Below are 21,393 nucleotides of genomic sequence, written 5' to 3'. Positions count from 1 at the left end.
GTCTGCAGGTTTATAAGTGAGAGCTTCTGTCCATCATGATTAGCTCCGCCCACTGTAATCCTAAGCCCAGAATGAGCAGAAACTGCAATTATAAATTGCAGGTTTATGCTGAATATTTTTTACACTGACCATATATCACAAAAGTGAGTACAACCCTTACACACATTTTTGTAAATATTTATCATATCTTTTCATGGAATAACACTGAAGATCTGACCCTGTGATACAATGTACAGTGTCAGTGTGCAGCTTGTATAACAGGGTAAATTTTCTGCCCTCTAAATAATTCAACACACAGCCATTAATGTCTAAACCGCTGACAATAAAAGTGAGTACACCCATAAGTGAAAAAGACAAATTGTGCCCAAGGTGTGAATATTTTGTGGGGCCACCATTATTTTCCAGCACTGCCTTAACGCTCTTGGGCATGGAGGTCACTAGAGCTTCACAGGAGCTGCTGGATCCTCTTCCATCCTCCATGATGACATCACGGAGCTGGTGGATGTTACAGACCTTGCGTTTCTCCACCTTATGTTCGAGGAGACCCCACAAATGCTCAATAGAGTTTAGGTCTGGAGACGCTTGGCCGGTCCAGCACCTTTACCCTCAGTTTCTTTAGTGAGGCAGTGGTCGTCTTGGAGATGTTTGGGGTCGTTATGTTGGAATATGAAGGGAGGGGATCGCGCTCTGCTTCAGTAGGTCACTGGACATGTGGTCATTCATGGTTCCCTCAATGAACTGTAGCCCCCACAGCCAGCAGCACTCATGCAGCCCCAAACCATAACACTCAGTCCACCATGTCTGACTGTAGGCAGGACACACTTGTCTTTGTCCTTCTCACCTGGTTGCTGCCACACATGCTTGACACCATCTAAACCAAGTAAGTTTATCTTGGTCTCATCAGACCACAGGACAGTGCCAGTAATCCCTGTCTTTACTCTGCTTGTCTTCAGCAAACTGTTTGTGGGCTTTTTCATGCATTATCTTTTGAAGCGGCTTCCTTCTGGGACGACAGCCATGCAGACCAATTTGATGCATTGTGTTGTGTATGGTCTGAGCACTGACAGGCGGACCCCCCCACCCCTGTAATCTCTGCAGTGTGTGGTGTATGATCTGCGCACTGACAGGCAGATTACCCCCCCCCCCCACCCCTGTAACCTCTGCTACAATGCTAGCAGCATTCGTACGTCTTTTCTGAAAAGACAAGCTCTGGATATGACGCTGAGCATGTGCACTCAACTTCTGTGGTCGACCATGGTGAGGCCTGTTCTGCGTGGATCCTGTATTGTTATACTGCTGTATGGTCTAGGCCACCATGCTGCGGCTCAGGGTCAGGGTGTGGGCAATCTTCTTATAGCCTTGGCCATCTTTATGTAGAGCAACAATTCTTTTGTGCAGATCCTCAGAGAATTCTTTGCCATGAGGAGCCATGTTGATCTTCCAGTGACCAGTATGAGAGAATGTGTGAGCGATAACACCAAATGTAACACACCTGCTCCTTCAGTCACACCGGAGACCTTGTAACAATATTGAGTCACATGACAACAGAGTGTGAAAATGGCTAATTGAGCAGTATTTGGCTCTTTTCACTTAGGGGTGTACTCACTTTTGTTGCCAGTGGTTTAGACATTAATGGCTGTGTGTGGAGTTAATTAGAGGACACTCAAATGACACGGCTATACAAACTGTACACTGACCCAGGGGCGGACATATCATTGTTGCAACCTGTGCGGCTACACAGTGGCCCAAGAGGTAATGGGAATCCATTTCTACCTCCAAATCAGGTGGAATTGTGCATTTTGATGAGTTATTAGGCTGAAAAGGGCCTATATATTGTTCTTGCACAGGGGCCCTTTTCTGTCTGTGTCCACCAGTATAGTGACTATTATATACAGTGTGTCCACCCAAAGCCTGTCCACCGCCATTAACTTGAGAACGACGGCAGCTATAGGCATAGAAGTGGTGTCTAGGTATAGTAAAGTAGCCATGCGCTACGCAATGAAACCGCCTATAGCGCCACCTGGTGGAAAACAACGGAGTTAGCATTTTTATTTCGAAAACGGAACGAGGTAGAGAAAAAACGTGAACCACAAAGTTGTAGGGCATCATCAATTCAATACGAATCGACACCTTGCATACAGAAATGCTATGATTAGAACGTGTAAAACTCACAAGGCTGCGGACGTGAAGCGATACCTCATGGAGACCTTCCTACAAGTCATTGGGTGTGGTGGCTGTGTGGCCTCCACGCTCACCTGACCTGACCCCATTGGACGTCTTTCTGTGAGGTCACATCAAACAGCAGGTGTATGCGACCCCTCCACCAACACTGCAGGACCTACGACGACGTATCACAGAGGCTTGTGCAAACGTGTCACCTACCATATTGCACAGCGTGCAGCAAGATACAGTATGCTGTCCAGAGGCCAGATGTGCATTGCAGATGACGGGGGCCACTTTGAGCATCAAAGTTAAATGAGCACCATATGCGTGACCAGCATTCAATGTTTTTTGGGGGGGGGGGGTCATGGGTTTCATATCATAGCATTTCTGTATGCAAGGTGTTGATTCGTATTGAATTGATGATGGCCTACAACTTTGTAATTCACTTTTTTTTTCTCTATCTCGTTCCGTTTTCAAGATAAAAATGTTAACACCATTTTTTTCCACCAGGTGGCGCTATAGGTGGCTTCATTGTAGAAAAAACAAAAAGCCAGCACTAAATGTGCACTTCAGCACTAAAAATTCCAAACTGTACTTATTATAAAAATGTTGAGATTTTTGGCAAAAAATTGCAATTTCTTGAGCTACCCCGCCACGTCACAGCAAATCTCATTTGAGGCAGTCCTACACTAAAATATTTGTATAAAATGTGCCATACGGCCTCACATATGAATAGTAGAACTGCTCTTAGCAGCACTCACCTGGTCAATTTCAATCCCGTACCCATGACTGAGTCATGGCTGTGGGCGGGACAGGTCACAGGTGGTTTCATTGTGTAGCACATGGATACTTTACTATACCTAGACACCACTTCTATGCCTATAGCTGCCGCCGTTCTCAAGTTAATGGCGGTGGACAGGATATGGGTGGACACACTGTATTGTATCAGAGTGTCTTATCTTCAGTGTTGTCCCATGCAAAGATCTAATGAAATATATATATACAAAAATGAGAGAGGTGTACTCACTTTTGTGATATATCTGATCACCGCCTCCTCCTGGATCACAATTTTATGATGACAGATTTCTTCTAAACCCATCGTTAAAGCTGTTGTCTAATGAACATTTCTAATTAAAATTGCAAAGTGCTTTTAATAAACAGGAGACAAGCAGCTTTGCAATTTACTTTTGTTCCCCGCCATTTCAGCAGAGTGGTCAGTTTCCTATTCCAGGAGCGTGCACATGCATGTAGTTTGCTATACAGTTTGCAAGTGTCCCTCTTTGTTGCTCCTGCCTTTCCCCGATGCATGCACAGGCTGGCTCTGCTTGCAGTGTTGGAAATTGTCAACCTTCAGGAGCACACCGTCTCCAGCAGGCAGGAAGCCGGGAGGCAGAGGAGTGGTGCACTCCTGCAGAATGAAAATGAGCACACCCCTGTAAGTGAGTGGTCACCTAGCTTTGCATTCACCTGCATATACTTGATGTTGTCTTTGGAGATGGCTTCCATTAGCTCCTTGCTGAGCGCAACATCTCCGTGTGACTTAGAGTCCCTCCGGCCACGCATCCGATGTCTGTAGAACAACACGTAGGCCGTGTCCTTGGGGAAGAAGGAAGTGACGTTACTGACCGATTCGAAGGAGGAGAAGGAGACTCTGGTGTCATTGAACAGGTACCACTGGATTTCCACGTCTAGATGTTTCTCGCTAGTGAACTTCTTTGTTCCGGTGCTTGGTGGTTTATGACCCTCTCTGTCAGTGCAGTCCCTCGAGTAGCAATAATAATGTCCACTCTCTGAGGATAGTCCGGAGTGCACAATGACGGTGCACAAGTCATAGGTTGCGGACTGGCGGGTGTTGACCATGGTTGATCTACTGCAACTCTCTATACAGACATGAGGATTTCTTTGGATGGGTAAACTGAGCATCAGGGGAATGGACACATTGTCCAGGATCTTCCTCCTCCTCATGGCCTTCAAGTCGAAGGAGAACCTGAGCAAGGTCAAGATCAAGTATTGCGGAGCAGCAGAGAGTTCCACCACCTTCTCTGCATCTTCTAAGGAGCAGCAGGTTTCACATCGATATTTATTATCTTCCGTTAGCGTCTCGGGGCATAAGAAGTGGTTAATCAAGTCCGATAGGCTGAGAGACGAATTTTTTGAGCCTACCGACTCACCAGATGAAGACGAGGTCACGTTCTGACCATCAACCACGGAGCAGTTGATCTCATCTTCATCTTGGCTGTTATCAGATTTCTCCACCTTGCCTTGGTCCTTGTCTTCTGTCTGTTTCCTTGTTGCATGATGCGGAGAGCTTTTTGATCGATTTCTTGTTCCGCTATCTGCACTTGGTGTACTGGAGGGCATTGTAGTCCTTGAAAACATTGTCTTAGGGTTTTCTCGTGGTGGGAAAGCGAGAGATAAGTCGGTGAAGGCCTCTTCTCTGGCTGAGATACTCTGACACTTCAGACATCGAATTTTGGTGACTATTCGACCACCAAACATTTGCTCCACCAACGTTCTGTTACCCAGGATGGTTTTTCTTACTTGCACAGTGCAGTTGGTCTGGGCCAAAGTTTGGGATATCCTTTTACCTGTTTTTTCCTCTTCATGAAGCCTTGGGAGGAAAAAAAAAAGTAGTCATCAACGTGAAAACTTTTTAGAATTTTTACATCTGCAGTTTGCGATAATTAATGGTGAGAACATGGAAGAAAAAAAAAGCAGAAACCTTGACGTGCTCTGAATTTGTGCAAAAATAATTAAAAAAATGAGAAAGGTAGATTTTTGGTACTCACCATAAAATCTGTTTCTCATTAGTCTTCATTGGGACACACAGAATGATGGGATAGTCTGCTGCCACCTGGAGGCTAACACTCCTACCCACCATACTGTACTTTGCTGCTGACATTTGGCCTCCTCAGTTTAGTGTGAAAGCAGCAGGAGAAGAAAAAGCTAAAGAAAACATAATACATCATAAAAAGAAGAACAACGCATATACACACCCAATAGGGCGAACAAGGGAGGGTGCTGTGTCCCCAATGAAGACTAACGAGAAACAGTTTTCACAGTGAGTACCAAAAATCTACTTTTTTCGGTCACTTCACTGGGGGGACAAAGAACCTTGTCCCTAGGGTGTAAAAAGGAAAAGTAAATATATTCTGGTGAAATTACAGAACCTAGTAGTGAGGCTTAAGGGTACGCTTGAGCGACTGGTGAGGCTTAAGGGGAGGCTTGAGCTACTGCTGCCTGCAGAATTTTCCTGTCCAAATTGGCATCTGCCGAGGCAAAGGTGTGGATCCTGCAAAACTTCTAAAAGGTATGAACTGATGCCCAGTTACCTGCCTTACAGAGCTGAAGGTCCGAAGTCCGGTGATGGACCGCCCAGGAAACTCCCAAGACCCACGTAGAATGTACTGTTATTTGACTAATAAGCCCGAATAAATGAAAAGTTAGGATCCAGTGAGAAATAGTTGCTTTTGCAGCGGCTTGATCCCTACAAGGCCCGCTTGGCAGGACAGAGAAGGAATCAGGCTGCCTCAATGAGGTGGTGACAGAAGGCCTTGACCACATGCAGAGAGTGCAGTCTTCTCTCAAATCAGATGAAATGGAGTAGAAGGCAAAACAATGTCTTTATTAAGGTGAGAGGCCGAAATTACAATCTGAAGGAACGTCGGGACGGGTCTCAGCACAACCTTATCCTGATGAAGAAAAAGGTAGGGAGCACAAAAAGAAAGCGCCGCCACCTTGTAGGACAGCAGAAGCACCAAGCTATCTCTGATGGGTTCAAAGGGGGTAAACTGAAGAGCCTCCAAAACTAGATAAAGATCCTAGGAATCAAAAGTGGTCGATATGGAAGTTTGACATGTGCCACTCCCAAGAGAAAACTCTAGATCTGGGACCCTGCTGCTAAGTTCTTCTGAAACAAGATAGCCAGGGTGGAAACTTGACCCTTAAGGGAGTTATGCATTAGTCCTGTCTCCAACCTGGACTTCAAAAAGGAAAGCAGTGCGAGCTTGGGAAAGCATTAATAGAGTCACACCAGTGAGTCTGTAAATTGTGATGGAAGAACGGACCTTGGGATAAAAGATCTGGGCGCTCTGGAGGAGTAGGTTGATGACATCCAGTAGGTTGATGACATCCTATTACCAGGCCCTCCAAGCACAATCTGAAACCACCAAGAAAATCAGAATCCTCTCTACTATGATATTCTTGAGAAGAAGAAGGAGAAGAGGTTGGAAAAGGTATGGGAGTGAGAACTGGGACAGGGGATTACCAGGGCATTGACTTTGACTGCCTGTGGATCCCGAGTTCTTGCGATTTAGTCTGGAAACTATTATATTAGCATCTGGCGTGCCCCACGGCTGACAAATTTTATTGAACACCTTCGGGGGGGAAGAACCCATTCTCCTGGGTCTATCTGCTGGCAGTTTAGGAAGTCTGCTGCCCAATTGTCCATTCCAAGAATATGAATCGCCAAGATCAGAGGAATGTTGTCCTACGACTCCTTGTCCCCCTCCTTGACAGTTGATATAAGCTGCCGCCATGGCACTGTCTGACTGAATCCTGACTGGCAAACCTAGGAGTAGGTGTTGCCAATACAAAAAGGGCTGGCCTGGAGCTCCAGAATATTGACTGAGAGAAGTCTCTCCTGACTGTCCCATGTTCCTTGAGTCAAGAAGCGGAGATAAACCACCCACCATCCGGTAAGGCTTGCATCCATAGTCAGAACCTGCTACTGAATGGGTCAGAAGGAGCTGAGTCAGAAGAAGTAAGGTTCACCACCCCCTGGGGGATTGGCAGCAGCAAAGTGGAAGACGAATAGGCCGATCCAAGGCCTGTAACGACCTGTCCCAGCAAGCCAAAAGAGTATTCTGCAAGTGCCTTGAATGAAATTGACTGAATGGGATTGCCTTGAATGCTGCCACCATCTGTCCTAAGACCCCTGGATCGGAGAAGAGCCAAAACTGGGGCCAAGATTTTCGTATATACTCTGGGCACTATGGCCAACCTGAAAGCCAGAGCCCTGAATTGAAAGTGATCCTGGTTGTTCGCAAACCAAAGATAACGCTGATTAGCCAGGAATATCGGCCCGTGCAGGTAAGCATTCTGAATATATCACATATAGAAATACATGGAAATTATAACAATGCGGAGCGACTCCATTTTCAAACAATGTTGAGTGGGCTCCACAGAGCCGTCCTTTTTTAAGGATAACGAAGAGATTTGAATAGAAACTTCTGAACAATTCTGGTGGAGTAACCTTTGCAATCACCCCTGCTTGGAGCTAGGAAGCTATAGATCGAAACAGGATCTTATGCTGATGAAGCAGGGGAACAAGATCTGAGAAATTGATCTCTTCGAATGGAGGAGAACTCTATTCTGTAACCTGAAGAGACAACTTCTCTGACCCAAAGATCAGTGATTTTCCCCAACCATGCCTTCTGAAGGCGAATCCCCGGGGGGGGGGGTTGCCTATCAAGCCTCAACCCTTCTACTGCCTCTCGTTACAGTGGGCTTACCACTTTGCCCCAGAAGATGTCCGGCAGACACTGGCCTAAAGGGAACTCTCTTAGCTCCCTGAGATGCACAGGCTCTACCCTGACTGACAGGTACCTCTGGAGCTGGATACTGTAGAAAGGGCTTGAGCTGCAAGGCTCCGCTGTGATATGCCACTAGGTGTCACTAGAAGCTACTAGAGACAGGAAAGTCAAACAAACCGGTGGTCAGAAGCCAGGTAGTCAGATAAGGTACGCAAGGAGTGAGCGGATCTGAGGTCTGGCTACAAGCTGGAGGTCAGAAGCCAGAGGGATAACATCAGAGTCAGGGGCACAGGCAGAGAAGGGTAACAAAGGTTTGGGGTAGGGAGGCAAGATCAGAACAACAAAACTCACAGAAGCCAGAAAACTCAACGCAGAGCAGGAACTACGACTGGTAGCGTTCCGGGTGAAGTTGCTTTCTAATGAAGCTGAGCATTCAGCGGCAACGAGGTGCCAGAACACAGGCCCCTCCCCGCACCAGCGCAGGACCCGAAGACTGAGAAGCAACCTGTCACCTGAAGTATAATACAGAACATTGGCTCTGCTGGTGAGCAGAGCACCAAAGATCATGACATCTGCGCTTCCTAACTTGCTGGCTGGCTCTAGCCTGAGGCAGAAGGGTACTCCTGCAATAATTTTTATCTAGCCTGGCTCCAAATACGTGGGACCACTGGAAAGGTAACCCTGTAAGAGGTGCTTAGTGTACCGCCCCGTGCTCGGCAGCCGAGCTGCTCGGATCCGGACCTTCAGTGGGTGGCTCGAGGGTCTCCAGACCCGGGGCCCTCGCGGTCACTTCAACCCAAAAGGGGATTGTAGTGGGACGTAGGTGTACGGCCGGAGCCGTGTTAAGTTTGTGACGCCACCCACGGGATGTGGTGAAGGTAGGCACCACCGCTGCAGTTGCGGGGCACCCAGGGGAGATATTGCGCAGCAAGTTGTTAACCCCTCCGTGGGCAGGTATGGTGGCCCCGGGACCCGTTGAGGGTTTGTTGGTTTGGCAGTGCAGGGAGATGGGCGACCAGAGGGTGCAGATATACTCACTATCAATGAACACACGAGTCTCTGGTAAACCAAGATGATGGTGGTCGGTGCCGCAGCCGGCTGCAGTCAGGTCTCCCACCCGGCTGGTGGTCTCTGTCTTTCTCCTGCACCTGTGTAAGATGGTGGACTACCTGCGCTTGCAACTTCAGGAGTCCGCTTCCGGCTTGTGGTCGCCTAAGGAGCCCTTTGCCCGCAGATGCTGGCCCGTGGGATCTCTGAGCCATGGCGATGGCCTTTTATCCCCCTCGTTGGGCTGTTGCCTTCAGTCGGGACTTTGGGTGGGACAGGACCTCTAGTCCTGGCCGCAATTAGTTAATTAGCTAGCCTCCAGTAGCTTCTGGACCTAGCTTCAGGGTCTGAGTACCCCCCTTTGTGCTCCGGTTTCCGAGTCGGTTCCCCGGGTCGGTAATGGCGGGCCACTACCCTGTCCCGGTCCACCTCGGTTCCACCGAGCAGTCTTCCCGGCTCCTGCAAATGGAGACCACCGTCTGCCTCCTAGCCAAAGGTACCAGGGCTCCTACTCCGGCACCTGCTTAAATTGGGTCCTTTTCTCTGCTGGAGCTGCACACAGCTCCAGCCCACACACCTCTCCAACTTGAACTCTAACACTTTTCTGCTACTTTCCCGCCTCAGACTGTCTGAGACTCCTTGGTGAGCGTCTTCCAACCGCTTGGTTCCGCCCCCTGGTGTGTCCATCAAGCCCTGAGGGAGGTGACTAGGGTTTAAATGTTTGGCTGTGTGTTACCTATGAGGGACAGGTGTAATGCAGGGCCCTACCTGTGACTACCTGGCCCGGCCAGGGCGTCACACTTGGCCCAAGCTAAAATAGCCTTAGCAACCTATGTGGTGGTGAAGGCCGGACAAAGGCCCTACCCTGCTACCTCAAATGTGGATTTCACTACAGACTCTATGCGTCTGTCTATGGGGTCTTTCAATGCTGCCATTCACCAAGAAGCGGAGTAGCAGTCCGTATCAACCACTGGCGGAGTAGTGCAAGATGTTACCAACTCCGTTGGGAAAGGGTGCAATTGTGCCGCCCCCACATCAGCAGCCGGGCTGCTTGGAACCGGATCCGCGGTGGCTTGAGGTGCGTCCGGACCCGGGGGTCGTGCGGCCACTCAAATGAAGGGGGTATTTACTGGGGATTGAGTATTTACAGTTCATGACGCCACCCGTGGTGCGTGGTAAGGTGAAGTACCACCGCTGCCGTTGGGGAGTACCCGGGGTGATAACGGGGGCAGCCAGGTGTTGCGACCCTACACGGGTAGGGGGGATGCCCCGGGACTCTGTGATGGAGTTGGGAAGTGCCGTTGGTGAATGACAGGGTCAGTTGCGTACTCACTCAGTTCATGAAGCTGACACCGACAACTTGGTAAACCAAAGTTCTGGACACCGCTGCCGCCGAAGGGAGCTAGTTTGGGTCCCGTCCCCGGTGGTGTTGCCTGATGATCTGTGATCTCTTCCTTGGCATTTTGTCTACTTCTTAGTTGGCCCCGGTAGCTTAAAACTAATCGGGTCCCGCTCCCCAGTGTCACTAACTGTGGGAGCTTGCTCTCAGGGTTCACGCTTGGGATTTCCTGGACCGTTTTGTGTGGAAAGTCCTATCCCCCTCGTTGCGCTAGTACCCCAATTTTGGTGCGGGTGGAGAGCGGATCTTGAAGGCTCCGTTCTTGTCGGGTGAATTGTCAGGTTGCCTGAAGCAACTCCCTGACCTAGGATCTACGTACCCCATCGTGCCCTGGTCCCGGCCCGGTGATAGTACAAGGCCGCCGGCTGTCCTCCTCGACAGTTCTGTTCCACTTGTCACGATTCCCTGCGACTGGGGGTCCAGCTCCTACTAGGCCGAGACCACCATCTGTCGCCTAGTTACTTCCAAGGAGCCAGGCTGATGACCACCTCTCTCCTTCACTACCAACACTACACTGGCCTACTCCTGACACTCCTGACCTCCCCTTACCAACCGCCCAAGTGGGCGAACCTATTCCACTCAGGCCGTCCACTGGTGTGTCTGGTGGATGTGGTGCAGAGTGTTTCTAGGATTTTGATTAGCTGGTTTTGGCAACACCACAAGTTGAGGACCTGTAACCAAGGAGGAGGTGGATATTGCACAGAAGGGCAAATTGCACAATACTCTGTAACGACCTGATAGGCCAGGGCGTCACACAATATTTGCACATGACTATGTTTGTCAAGGTGTTTGCAGACTCTCTGTACTACCTCTGTAAACCTCTCGTGGTCAGGAAAGGCTTTAGCCACATGCTTGCCCCTCCTAAAGAAACCTGCATCAGTGGATGGAAGAGGATCCGCTGGTCTGACTCCAAGGAAAGAACCGACTGCTCTTATCAAACGTTCCGCCATATCCTTCAACCTTCCAACCTGATAAGGGTCTAACACCGATTTTGCAATCGTGCTAAAGTCTGAATGCTCCGGAGAATGCATCTGCCATGAGGATGGAAAGGTTGCTGGACGCCTTTTCTGAGAGGGAGACCTGTAAGGAGAAGAAATCTAAGGGCACATAGATCGTCGCCAGAATCGGCCATACTGGTGAGAAATCATTCGAGGGCCTGACTTGCTCGCAGAGGTGGCCAGGTCTCCCGGGGAGGCGAAAGTCACCGGAAAAAAGTTCCGCCACTTCCACCCTGGTTAATTCTGCAACAGTCTGCGTAGCTCCCGGACTTAGGTAGGAGGGGACAATCTCCTCCGAAATCATGGAGGTGCCCTGAGTAGACACCTACGCAGGGGGATGAGTATAGGCGGCACAACAGGGTATAGACTGGACGGTAGAAAACTAGTTACTACACGGAGCACATGCATAAGTGACCAGTGGGGGCTGTGCCGGGGCAAGCATGGTCCTGTCTTGACTCCGACATTCAGAAAGATAGAAGGAGCAAGACAGGGAGGAATTAAGGAAGATTGCGGAAAGCATTGAAGGTTGGGGAGCCGAAAGTATCAGCCCCCCAAGTGGGAACAGCTTACCCAGGCCCTGTTCCACCAAGGGAGCACCTTTGTGATGAGGAAGAAAGCTGAATCTATAGTGAGGTGGTGTGTGCAGTGGTTCCATCGTGTGGCCACTGTTTGTGCACCGCCACCATATGAGGACCTCGCGGGAGAAAGAGCACCGCTTAAATAGGAGCCTGTCTAAAAACGTCCGCTCGCACTACATGACCAGGCAGTCCCATGGTTGGTCAGGAGCAACCAGGTGGCGGATGACTGGAAACCACGCAGCCGCAACTTCGGGAGAGTGACCGTAGCCACCAACCAGGAAGGAAAAGTGAGGGCCAAAGAGACCACTTCGGTAAGAAATGTTGTGGCTGCCGTGAGACTTGCTCCTCCTCTCCTTCATCTGGCGCAGTAACCACCACAACGCCGCAACTGAGCAATGGCGGCCATACCAGACAGCAAGGCACCCAGCGAGCGCGCCTCCCCCAGACCCCGAGCCGACACTCCATCCCCTGTAGTGGTACCTGTGATACTGAAAGAAGTGAAAAGCAAGAGGGGGAATGGAGAGGGGAGGGACACAATAGGGTAATACTGTCCTGAAGACCGACTGTCTGCTTCATCCACACACGCTATGTGGGGCGAGCGGGCAGGAGTCGGCTGGCGTATGGACCTCCGCCCTTGTACCAGACCCCCGCCTATGTCAGGTATACTGATCTGGCCAACCCGACGTGAGGGGATATAGACCGAATAATACAGACTAAACTCGCCGCCACTACATGGGTGAAACACGATTACCCAAGCTTTATCTAGCATGTAGGACCGAGTCCAACCGACACTAGAAAAAACTGAGCAGGCAAAGTATAGTCTGCTGGGGACCAGACAATTGTAGTTGTATGTAATACTAGTGTTGGCCTCCAGGTGGCAGCAGACTAGCCCATGGTTTTGTGTCCCCCAATAGAGCAACTGAGAAAAGTGATTTTCTGTAACATCCTCCACCTGACTTACCGATCTAGTAGATATTTCAGATACTCTGAGCAGTCCTGCTGAACACCGGGTGTAAACCACGGGGGCCACGATGATGCCAAGAAACTTTCAGGTGATATGGCCGGCCGCTAAATAACAGAACATCAGCCATTTATAAGTCACTGCAACAATAAACTTTAAAAGGGAAAGTCATGTGACCTATTAGGACAAAGAGGGATCATCATGGACTCAGGACCTCCTTAGGCAAGCCAAAAAGTCCAGCCATCTCAAACTGGAGTACACAAGTACTGTTACCTCCTGTATTATACTCCAGAGCTGCACTCACTATTCTGCTGGTGCAGTCACTGTGTACATACATTACATTACTGATCCTGTACTGATCCTGAGTTACCTCCTGTATTATACTCCAGAGCTGCACTCACTATTCTGCTGGTGGAGTCACTGTGTACATACATTACATTACTTATCCTGTACTGATCCTGAGTTACCTCCTGTATTATACTCCAGAGCTGCACTCACTATGTACATACATTACATTACTTATCCTGTACTGATCCTGAGTTACATCCTGTATTATACTCCAGAGCTGCACTCACTATTCTGTTGGTGCAGGCACTGTGTACATATATTCTTATCCTGTATTATACTCCAGAGCTGCACTCACTATTCTGTTAGTGGAGTTACCGTGCACATACATTACATTACTTCTTCTGTACTATACTTCAGAGCTGCACTCACTGTTCTGCTGATGGAGTTGCACAATTTTCATGCAGTACTTCGTACCCACCTGGCTGTGCTCTAAAAAAGCAAACAGATGCTGCAGCTTCATCATCAGGGGCTGGGAACTGCTGTCTTGTAGACATAGGACCGAGTGCCTGAAACTGAGAACAGGATGAACGTCAGGGATCAAACTGGAAAGGCAAAATTCTGCTGATAATTCGGCATTTGCTGCAGCTTGAGGAGTAACCACAGCCATGGATATACTCCCCATTCTCTTTCATTCCAACCATGGGTGATAATGAATTGTGACATAGTCCCATACGCAAAATTTGCCCGAAAGGGGCCTCCGACCCACCATGTACCATGTATAGTACCGAGACCTCAGTGGACATAAGGCCTCAGATCCGTGGTTTTGGTGCTACGTCTGAACCCCTATGGCTTTGTTCCGCAGCCTCGGGCTCTGCGGCTGTGCGGGGCTATAACTCCCATCATCCCCTATAGCCTGCGGCGGGTGCAGAGATGTGGCAGGAGCAGTCGTTCCCTTCCTGCTGATAAAATCCATCATGTTATTTATAGAAGTAAATTGTCATCTCAGGATAAGATGGATGGTCATAGAGCGAGCGTCCTCCCGAGCGTCCTCCTGCAGGCTCCGGCACATTAATGCTGGAGGCTTCTTAAAGGCACATTGCTAAATTTATATTATTTCACAAGAGTGGAACCTCCTGGGGTCTCTGATCAGTTCACCAGAAGACCCCTAGAAACAAACAGAACAGGATAATACAATACAGAGGTGTACGCCAAGGTGGGACGGCCACCCACTAACACAATTAAGATCAGCTGCCAGTCCGCACCGTGCCCACCAGCCCACCTTGCTGCACGGGAGTGATAAAAGTAAGAGGTCCAGCAAGCTGGGGAATATGTAGTTCAGTGCATTGCGGCCTGCAACGTAGGGACTACAAGTTCCAGCTATAAAAGTATACAGAAACCAGCAGTCTCACCTGGGGCTTACCATTTGTGTACATAATACCGCCATATAGTGCTAAGATTTTATTTCCATTTACAGCCCACATCATAACGACATGTAGTGTCAAAATAATGTCTACATATTCAGCCCAAATAATACCGCCATATAGTGTGAAAATGATACTGATGTATACAGCCCATATGCTATCTCCGCATGGTGTAAAGACGATACCAACATATACAGCCCATGTAATACAGCCATATAGTGTGAAAATGCTACTGATATATACGGTCCATAAACTATCTTCACATGGTGTAAAGATGATACCAACATATACAGCCCATATAATACCGCCATATAGTGTGAAAATGCTGCTGATATATACAGCCCATATGCTATCTCCACATGGTGTAAAGACGATACCAACATATACAGCCCATATAATACCGTCATACAGTGTGAAAATGATGCTGATGTATACAGTCCATATACTATCTGCACATGGTGTAAAGACGATACCAATATATACAGCCCACATAATACCTCCATATTGTATAAAGATGATACTGACATATACAGCCAACATAATACTTCCACATAGTGTTTAAAGTGATACTGACAAATACAGCCAGCATAATACCTCCACATGGTATAAAGTCGATGCTGACATATACAGGCCACATAACACCACCATATTCATATAATTCAAAGATAATACTATTATGTACAGCAAATATAATACTGTCATATCTAGTGAATACCTATATAAAGAGCCTACAGAATACCGCCATATAGTGTAAAGATGATACTGATAAATACAGCCAACATCACACTTCCAATGGTGTAAAGACAACACTGACATATATACCTCACATATCACCAGCATGTCCATATAATTCTAAGATTATACTGTCATATACAGTCCATATACTACGGTCATATCAAGACAATGCGTATATAAACAGGCTACTTAATACCACCATAATGACATATACAGTCATGGCCAAAAGTTTTGAGAATGACACCAAAATGATATTTTCGCATGATCTATTCCCTCTGGTTTTTAATTGTGTTTGTCTGATGTTTACATCACATACAGAAATATAATTGCAATCATATTATGAGACCAGAAGGTTATATTGACAGTTAGAATGAGTTACTGCAGCGAGTCAATATTTGCAGTGCTGACCCTTCCTCTTCAGGACCTCTGCAATTCTCCCTGGCATGCTCTCAGTCAACTTCTGGAGCAAATCCTGACTGATCGCTGTCCATTCTTGCATAAGCAATGCTTGCATTTTGCCAGAATTTGTTGGTTTTGGTTTGTCCACCCGTCTCTTGATGATTGCCCACAAGTTCTCAATGGGATTAAGATCTGGGGAGTTTCCAGGCCATGGACCCAAAATCTCTATGTTTTGTTCCATGAGCCATTTAGTGATCCCCTTTGCTTTATGGCAAGGTGCTCCATCATGCTGGAAAAGGCATTGTTGGGCGCCAAACTGCTCTTGGACAGTTGGGAGAAGTTGCTCTTGGAGGACATTCTTGTACCATTCTTTATTCATGGCTGTGTTTTTAGGCAAGACTGTGAGTGGTGCGATTCCCTTGGTTGAGAAGCAGCCCCACACATGAATGGTTTCAGGATGCTTAACAGTTGGCATGAGACAAGACTGGTGGTAGCGCTCACCTCTTCTTCTCCTAATAAGCTGTTTTCCAGATGTCCCAAACAATCGAAAAGGGGATTCATCTGAGAAAATGACTTTACCCCAGTCCTCAGCAGTCCACTCCCTGTACCTTTTGCAGAATATCAGTCGGTCCCTGATGTTTTTTCTGGAGAGAAGTGGCTTCTTTGCTGTCCTCCTTGAAACCAGGCCTTGCTCAAGCAGTCTCCGCCTCACAGTGCGTGCAGAAGCCCTCACACCAGCCGGCTGCCATTGCTGAGCTAGCTCGGCACTGCTGGTAGTCCCATCCCGCAGCTGAAACAGTTTTAAGATACGGTCCTGGCGTTTGCTGGTCCTTTTTGGCCGCCCTGGAGCCTTTTTGGAACAATGGAAGCTCTCTCCTTGAAGTTCTTGATGATGTGATAGATTGTTGACTGAGGTGCAATCTTTGTAGCTGCGATACTCTTCCCTGTTAGGCCATTTTTGTGCAGAGCAATGATGGCTGCACGTTTCTTTAGAGATAACCATGGTTAACTGAAGAGAAACAATGATACCAAGCACCAGCCTCCTTTTAAAGTGTCCAGTGGTGTCATTCTTACTTAATCATGACTGATTGATCGCCAGCCCTGTCCTCATCAACACCCACACCTGTGTTAATGGAACAATCACTAAAACAATGTTAGCTGCTCCTTTTAAGGCAGGAATGCAATGATGTTGAAATGTGTTTTGGGGGTTAAGTTCATTTTCTTAGACAATATTGACTTTGCAAGTAATTGCTGTTAAGCTGATCACTCTTTATGACATTCTGGAGTATATGCAAATTGTCATTAGAAAAACTTAAGCAGTAGACTTTGTAAAAATTAATATTTGTAGCATTCTCAAAACTTTTGGCCATGACTGTACAGCCCACATAATACCGTCATATGATATCAAGACAATACTAACTTATATAGTCCAGATAAAATCCTCACATGGTGCTAAGACAATACCTACAGATACAGCCAACAAAATAACGCCACCTAGTGCCAAAATAATAATGCCATAAACAGTTATGTCTATCACATTTAGTATCAATACAACACTGACACATAAATCCCACATAATACCGTGATATGATTCCAAGACAATACTGTCATATACAGCCCACGTAATGCAGTCATATAGTGCCAGGGTAATACTGCACAATGCAGCCCATATATAACCAGCATCTAGCCTCAAATAATATGTAGTGTCAAAGTAATACCAAAAAACAAACCCCATACTACTGCCATATAATTTCTACATAATACTACAATTCAATTACTAAATAAAACCGCCATATCATACTGAGATTTTAGCATGTCGGATGATCTTCTGTGGGGGCACTAAGGAGTGAAGCCAGGATGCCATGAAGAGCAGTTACACAGAGCCCAGAGTGTGGAGTCCATCAGTAAGAGGCCATCCTCAGTGACGGTCAGCACCTCGGCCTTGGTCCTCCCCGCTCAGTTAGGATCCTACCGCCATTATGTGAGGCCCGCACTTGCACTTACTCAGAAGCCATGAACAAGGCCTGCAGGATGCTGTTCATGTAGCACGTGTTTCCCAGATTTATGAGGCCGATCTTCCCGGTGTCAGACTTGGACACCAGTCTGGGGTAATATGGCGCCAACTCGTTCTTCTGGGAGGTCCACGCGTTCTGTCCCAGGAGCTGCTTAATACGATCTTCATTGGGGACCGGCAGCATCTGCCAGAAAGAAGGACTAATGTTCAGAGACCCCAACAATTACTAGAACCCTCCCACCATTACTAGAGACTTTCCACCATTACTACAGACCCCACCATTACTAGACCCAACATTATTACTAGAGCCCTTCACCATTGCTAGAGACCTCCCCATTACAATACAATAGACCCCATCCATAGACCCCCACTATTACTACTGACACCCCACCATTACTAGAGACCCCCACCATTACGAGAGACCTCCCACCATTACTAGAGACTTTCCACCATTACTACAGACCCCACCATTACTAGACCCAACATTATTACTAGAGCCCTTCACCATTGCTAGAGACCTCCCCATTACAATACAATAGACCCCATCCATAGACCCCCACTATTACTACTGACACCCCACCATTACTAGAGACCTCCACCATTACGAGAGACCTCCCACCATTACTAGAGACTTTCCACCATTACTACAGACCCCACCATTATGTATACACTAAGTACCCTGTTATTAAGCACTTGCAATTTATTTATTTATATTCAGGGTATTTTTCATACAATTTTTCTCCTTGGTTTTTTCTAGTCTTAAGGCTGCAATTCACATGCTTAATGTTGCATGTTTACTGAACATTGTTTCAGCTCAGGTTTTTGTGTTTTTTGTATGTTTTCTTGCTTGGTTGCAAGTTGGGGGTGCAGCCCTCCTAGTACTGAGACTGAACAGCTGATTGCGTCTCACTTTGCTGTGTATTTTATCTGGGACACAGCTAACCACTTGCCACCATCCATATTGGAGTTCTGACATGACACAAGTCAGGTATTGATAATGTTTTTAACTTCAGTAGGTTAGGGACTGTCTCAGATGGGTACACCGTGACGAGGTGAGACAGCTTTTTACCTTTTTGCAAAAATGTATACACTAAGTACCCTGTTATTAAGCACTTGCAATTTATTTATTTATATTCAGGGTATTTTTCATACAATTTTTCTCCTTGGTTTTTTCTAGTCTTAAGGCTGCAATTCACATGCTTAATGTTGCATGTTTACTGAACATTGTTTCAGCTCAGGTTTTTGTGTTTTTTGTATGTTTTCTTGCTTGGTTGCAAGTTGGGGGTGCAGCCCTCCTAGTACTGAGACTGAACAGCTGATTGCGTCTCACTTTGCTGTGTATTTTATCTGGGACACAGCTAACCACTTGCCACCATCCATATTGGAGTTCTGACATGACACAAGTCAGGTATTGATAATGTTTTTAACTTCAGTAGGTTAGGGACTGTCTCAGATGGGTACACCGTGACGAGGTGAGACAGCTTTTTACCTTTTTGCAAAAATGTATACACTAAGTACCCTGTTATTAAGCACTTGCAATTTATTTATTTATATTCAGGGTATTTTTCATACAATTTTTCTCCTTGGTTTTTTCTAGTCTTAAGGCTGCAATTCACATGCTTAATGTTGCATGTTTACTGAACATTGTTTCAGCTCAGGTTTTTGTGTTTTTTTGTATGTTTTCTTGCTTGGTTGCAAGTTGGGGGTGCAGCCCTCCTAGTACTGAGACTGAACAGCTGATTGCGTCTCACTTTGCTGTGTATTTTATCTGGGACACAGCTAACCACTTGCCACCATCCATATTGGAGTTCTGACATGACACAAGTCAGGTATTGATAATGTTTTTAACTTCAGTAGGTTAGGGACTGTCTCAGATGGGTACACCGTGACGAGGTGAGACAGCTTTTTACCTTTTTGCAAAAATGTATACACTAAGTACCCTGTTATTAAGCACTTGCAATTTATTTATTTATATTCAGGGTATTTTTCATACAATTTTTCTCCTTGGTTTTTAATAGACCCCATCCATAGACCCCCACTATTACTACTGACACCCCACCATTACGAGAGACCCCCACCATTACGAGAGACCTCCCACCATTACTAGAGACTTTCCACCATTACTACAGACCCCACTATTACTAGAGCCCTTCACCATTACTACATATACCCCATTATTACAAGAGAACTCCCTCCATTACTAGAGCCCTCTCATTATTACATGAGAGCACCCACCATTACTAGAGATCCTCCATTATTACTAGAACCCTCCCACCATTACTAGAGAACCCACTATTACTAGAAACCTCCTACCATTACTAGATAGACCATTACCTCCCCATTACAATACAATAGACCCCATCCATAGACCCCCACTATTACTACTGACACCCCACCATTACTAGAGACCTCCCACCATTACTAGAGACCTCTCATTATTACATGAGAACGCTCACCATTACTAGAGCCCTTCACCATTACTGGAGACCCCCCATTATTACAAGAGAGCGCCCACCATTACTTGGGGCCTCCCATTATTACTAGAGCCCTTCACCATTACTAGAGACCCCCTCATTATTACTTGAGCCCTTCACCATTACAAGATACCTCCCCATTACAATACAAGAGACCCCCACCCTTAGACCCCCACTATTACTACTGACACCCCACCATTACTAGAGACCCCCACTATTATGAGAGACCTCCCACCATTACGAGAGACCTCCCACCATTACGAGAGACCTAGCACCATTACGAGAGACCTCCCACCATTACGAGAGACCTCCCACCATTACGAGAGACCTCCCACCATTACGAGAGACCTCCCACCATTACGAGAGACCTCCCACCATTACGAGAGACCTCCCACCATTACGAGAGACCTCCCACCATTACGAGAGACCTCCCACCATTAAGAGAGACCTCCCACCATTACGAGAGACCTCCCACCATTACTAGAGACCTCCCACCATTACGAGAGACCTCCCACCATTACGAGAGCCCTCCCACCATTACTAGTGACCCCACCCTTAGACCCTCACTATTACTACTGATACCCCACCATTACTAGAGATCCCCACCATTACTATAGACCTCCCACCATTACTAGAGACCTACCACCAGTACGAGAGACCTACCACCATTACTAGATACCCCACCATTACTAGAGACCTCCCACCAACACAACAAACACCCCAGCCATTATTAGAGACCTCACACTATTACTAGAAACCACCTACTATTAATAGAGATGCCCCCAACATTGCTAGGTAGCCCACCATTACTAGATCCCTCCCACCTTTTCTAGACACCCCAGCTATTATTAGAGACCCCACACTATTACTAGAAACCTACCGTTACTAGAGGCCCCCAGCTCTACTAAATACCCCAGCATTACTAGAGACACCCAACATTACTAGATACCCCACCACTACTAGAGACTTCCCACCTTTACTAAACACCCCAGTCATTATTAGAGACCCCACACTATTAATTGAAACCTCCTACCATTAGTAGAGACCTCCTACCTGTACTAGAAACCCCACGAACATTTCCAAATACAAGAGAGCGCCCACCATTACTTGGGCCCCCCCATTATTACTAGAGCCCTTCACCATTACTAGAGACCTCCTACCATTACTAGAGACACCCAACATTACTAGATACTCCACCATTACTAGAGACCTCCTGCCATTACTAGACTCCTCAGCCATTATTAGAGACCCCCCACTATTACAAGATAGCTAATGAAACATTACTAGAGACTTCCTCAGCTACCAGAGAGCCCCACTATTACTAGACACCACAGCCATTATTAGAGACCTCCACCACTGCTACAGCCCCCACCATTACTAGA

General features: G+C 47.1%; 1 protein-coding gene across 1 annotated transcript in view; it reads right to left on the bottom strand.

The window, feature by feature from the left end:
• The window catches only part of USP35 (ubiquitin specific peptidase 35), a 58,630-nt gene that overhangs the window by 7,536 nt on the left and 29,701 nt on the right, over positions 1–21,393 (bottom strand). Inside the window, exons 6-9 of the mRNA XM_075337512.1 lie at positions 17,528–17,721; positions 13,447–13,540; positions 12,681–12,787; positions 3,631–4,774 (exon numbers count right to left, since the gene is read on the bottom strand). Of these exons, the coding sequence (XP_075193627.1) occupies positions 3,631–4,774; positions 12,681–12,787; positions 13,447–13,540; positions 17,528–17,721 (1,539 nt within the window). The remainder of the gene's footprint in view (positions 1–3,630; positions 4,775–12,680; positions 12,788–13,446; positions 13,541–17,527; positions 17,722–21,393) is intronic.

Source organism: Anomaloglossus baeobatrachus, chromosome 2 (genome assembly GCF_048569485.1).
Source record: "Anomaloglossus baeobatrachus isolate aAnoBae1 chromosome 2, aAnoBae1.hap1, whole genome shotgun sequence".
In the NCBI taxonomy this organism is placed as follows: domain Eukaryota; kingdom Metazoa; phylum Chordata; class Amphibia; order Anura; family Aromobatidae; genus Anomaloglossus; species Anomaloglossus baeobatrachus.
Note: the sequence above shows the minus strand (reverse complement) of the source record. Positions and strands in the feature narration are given on the sequence as shown.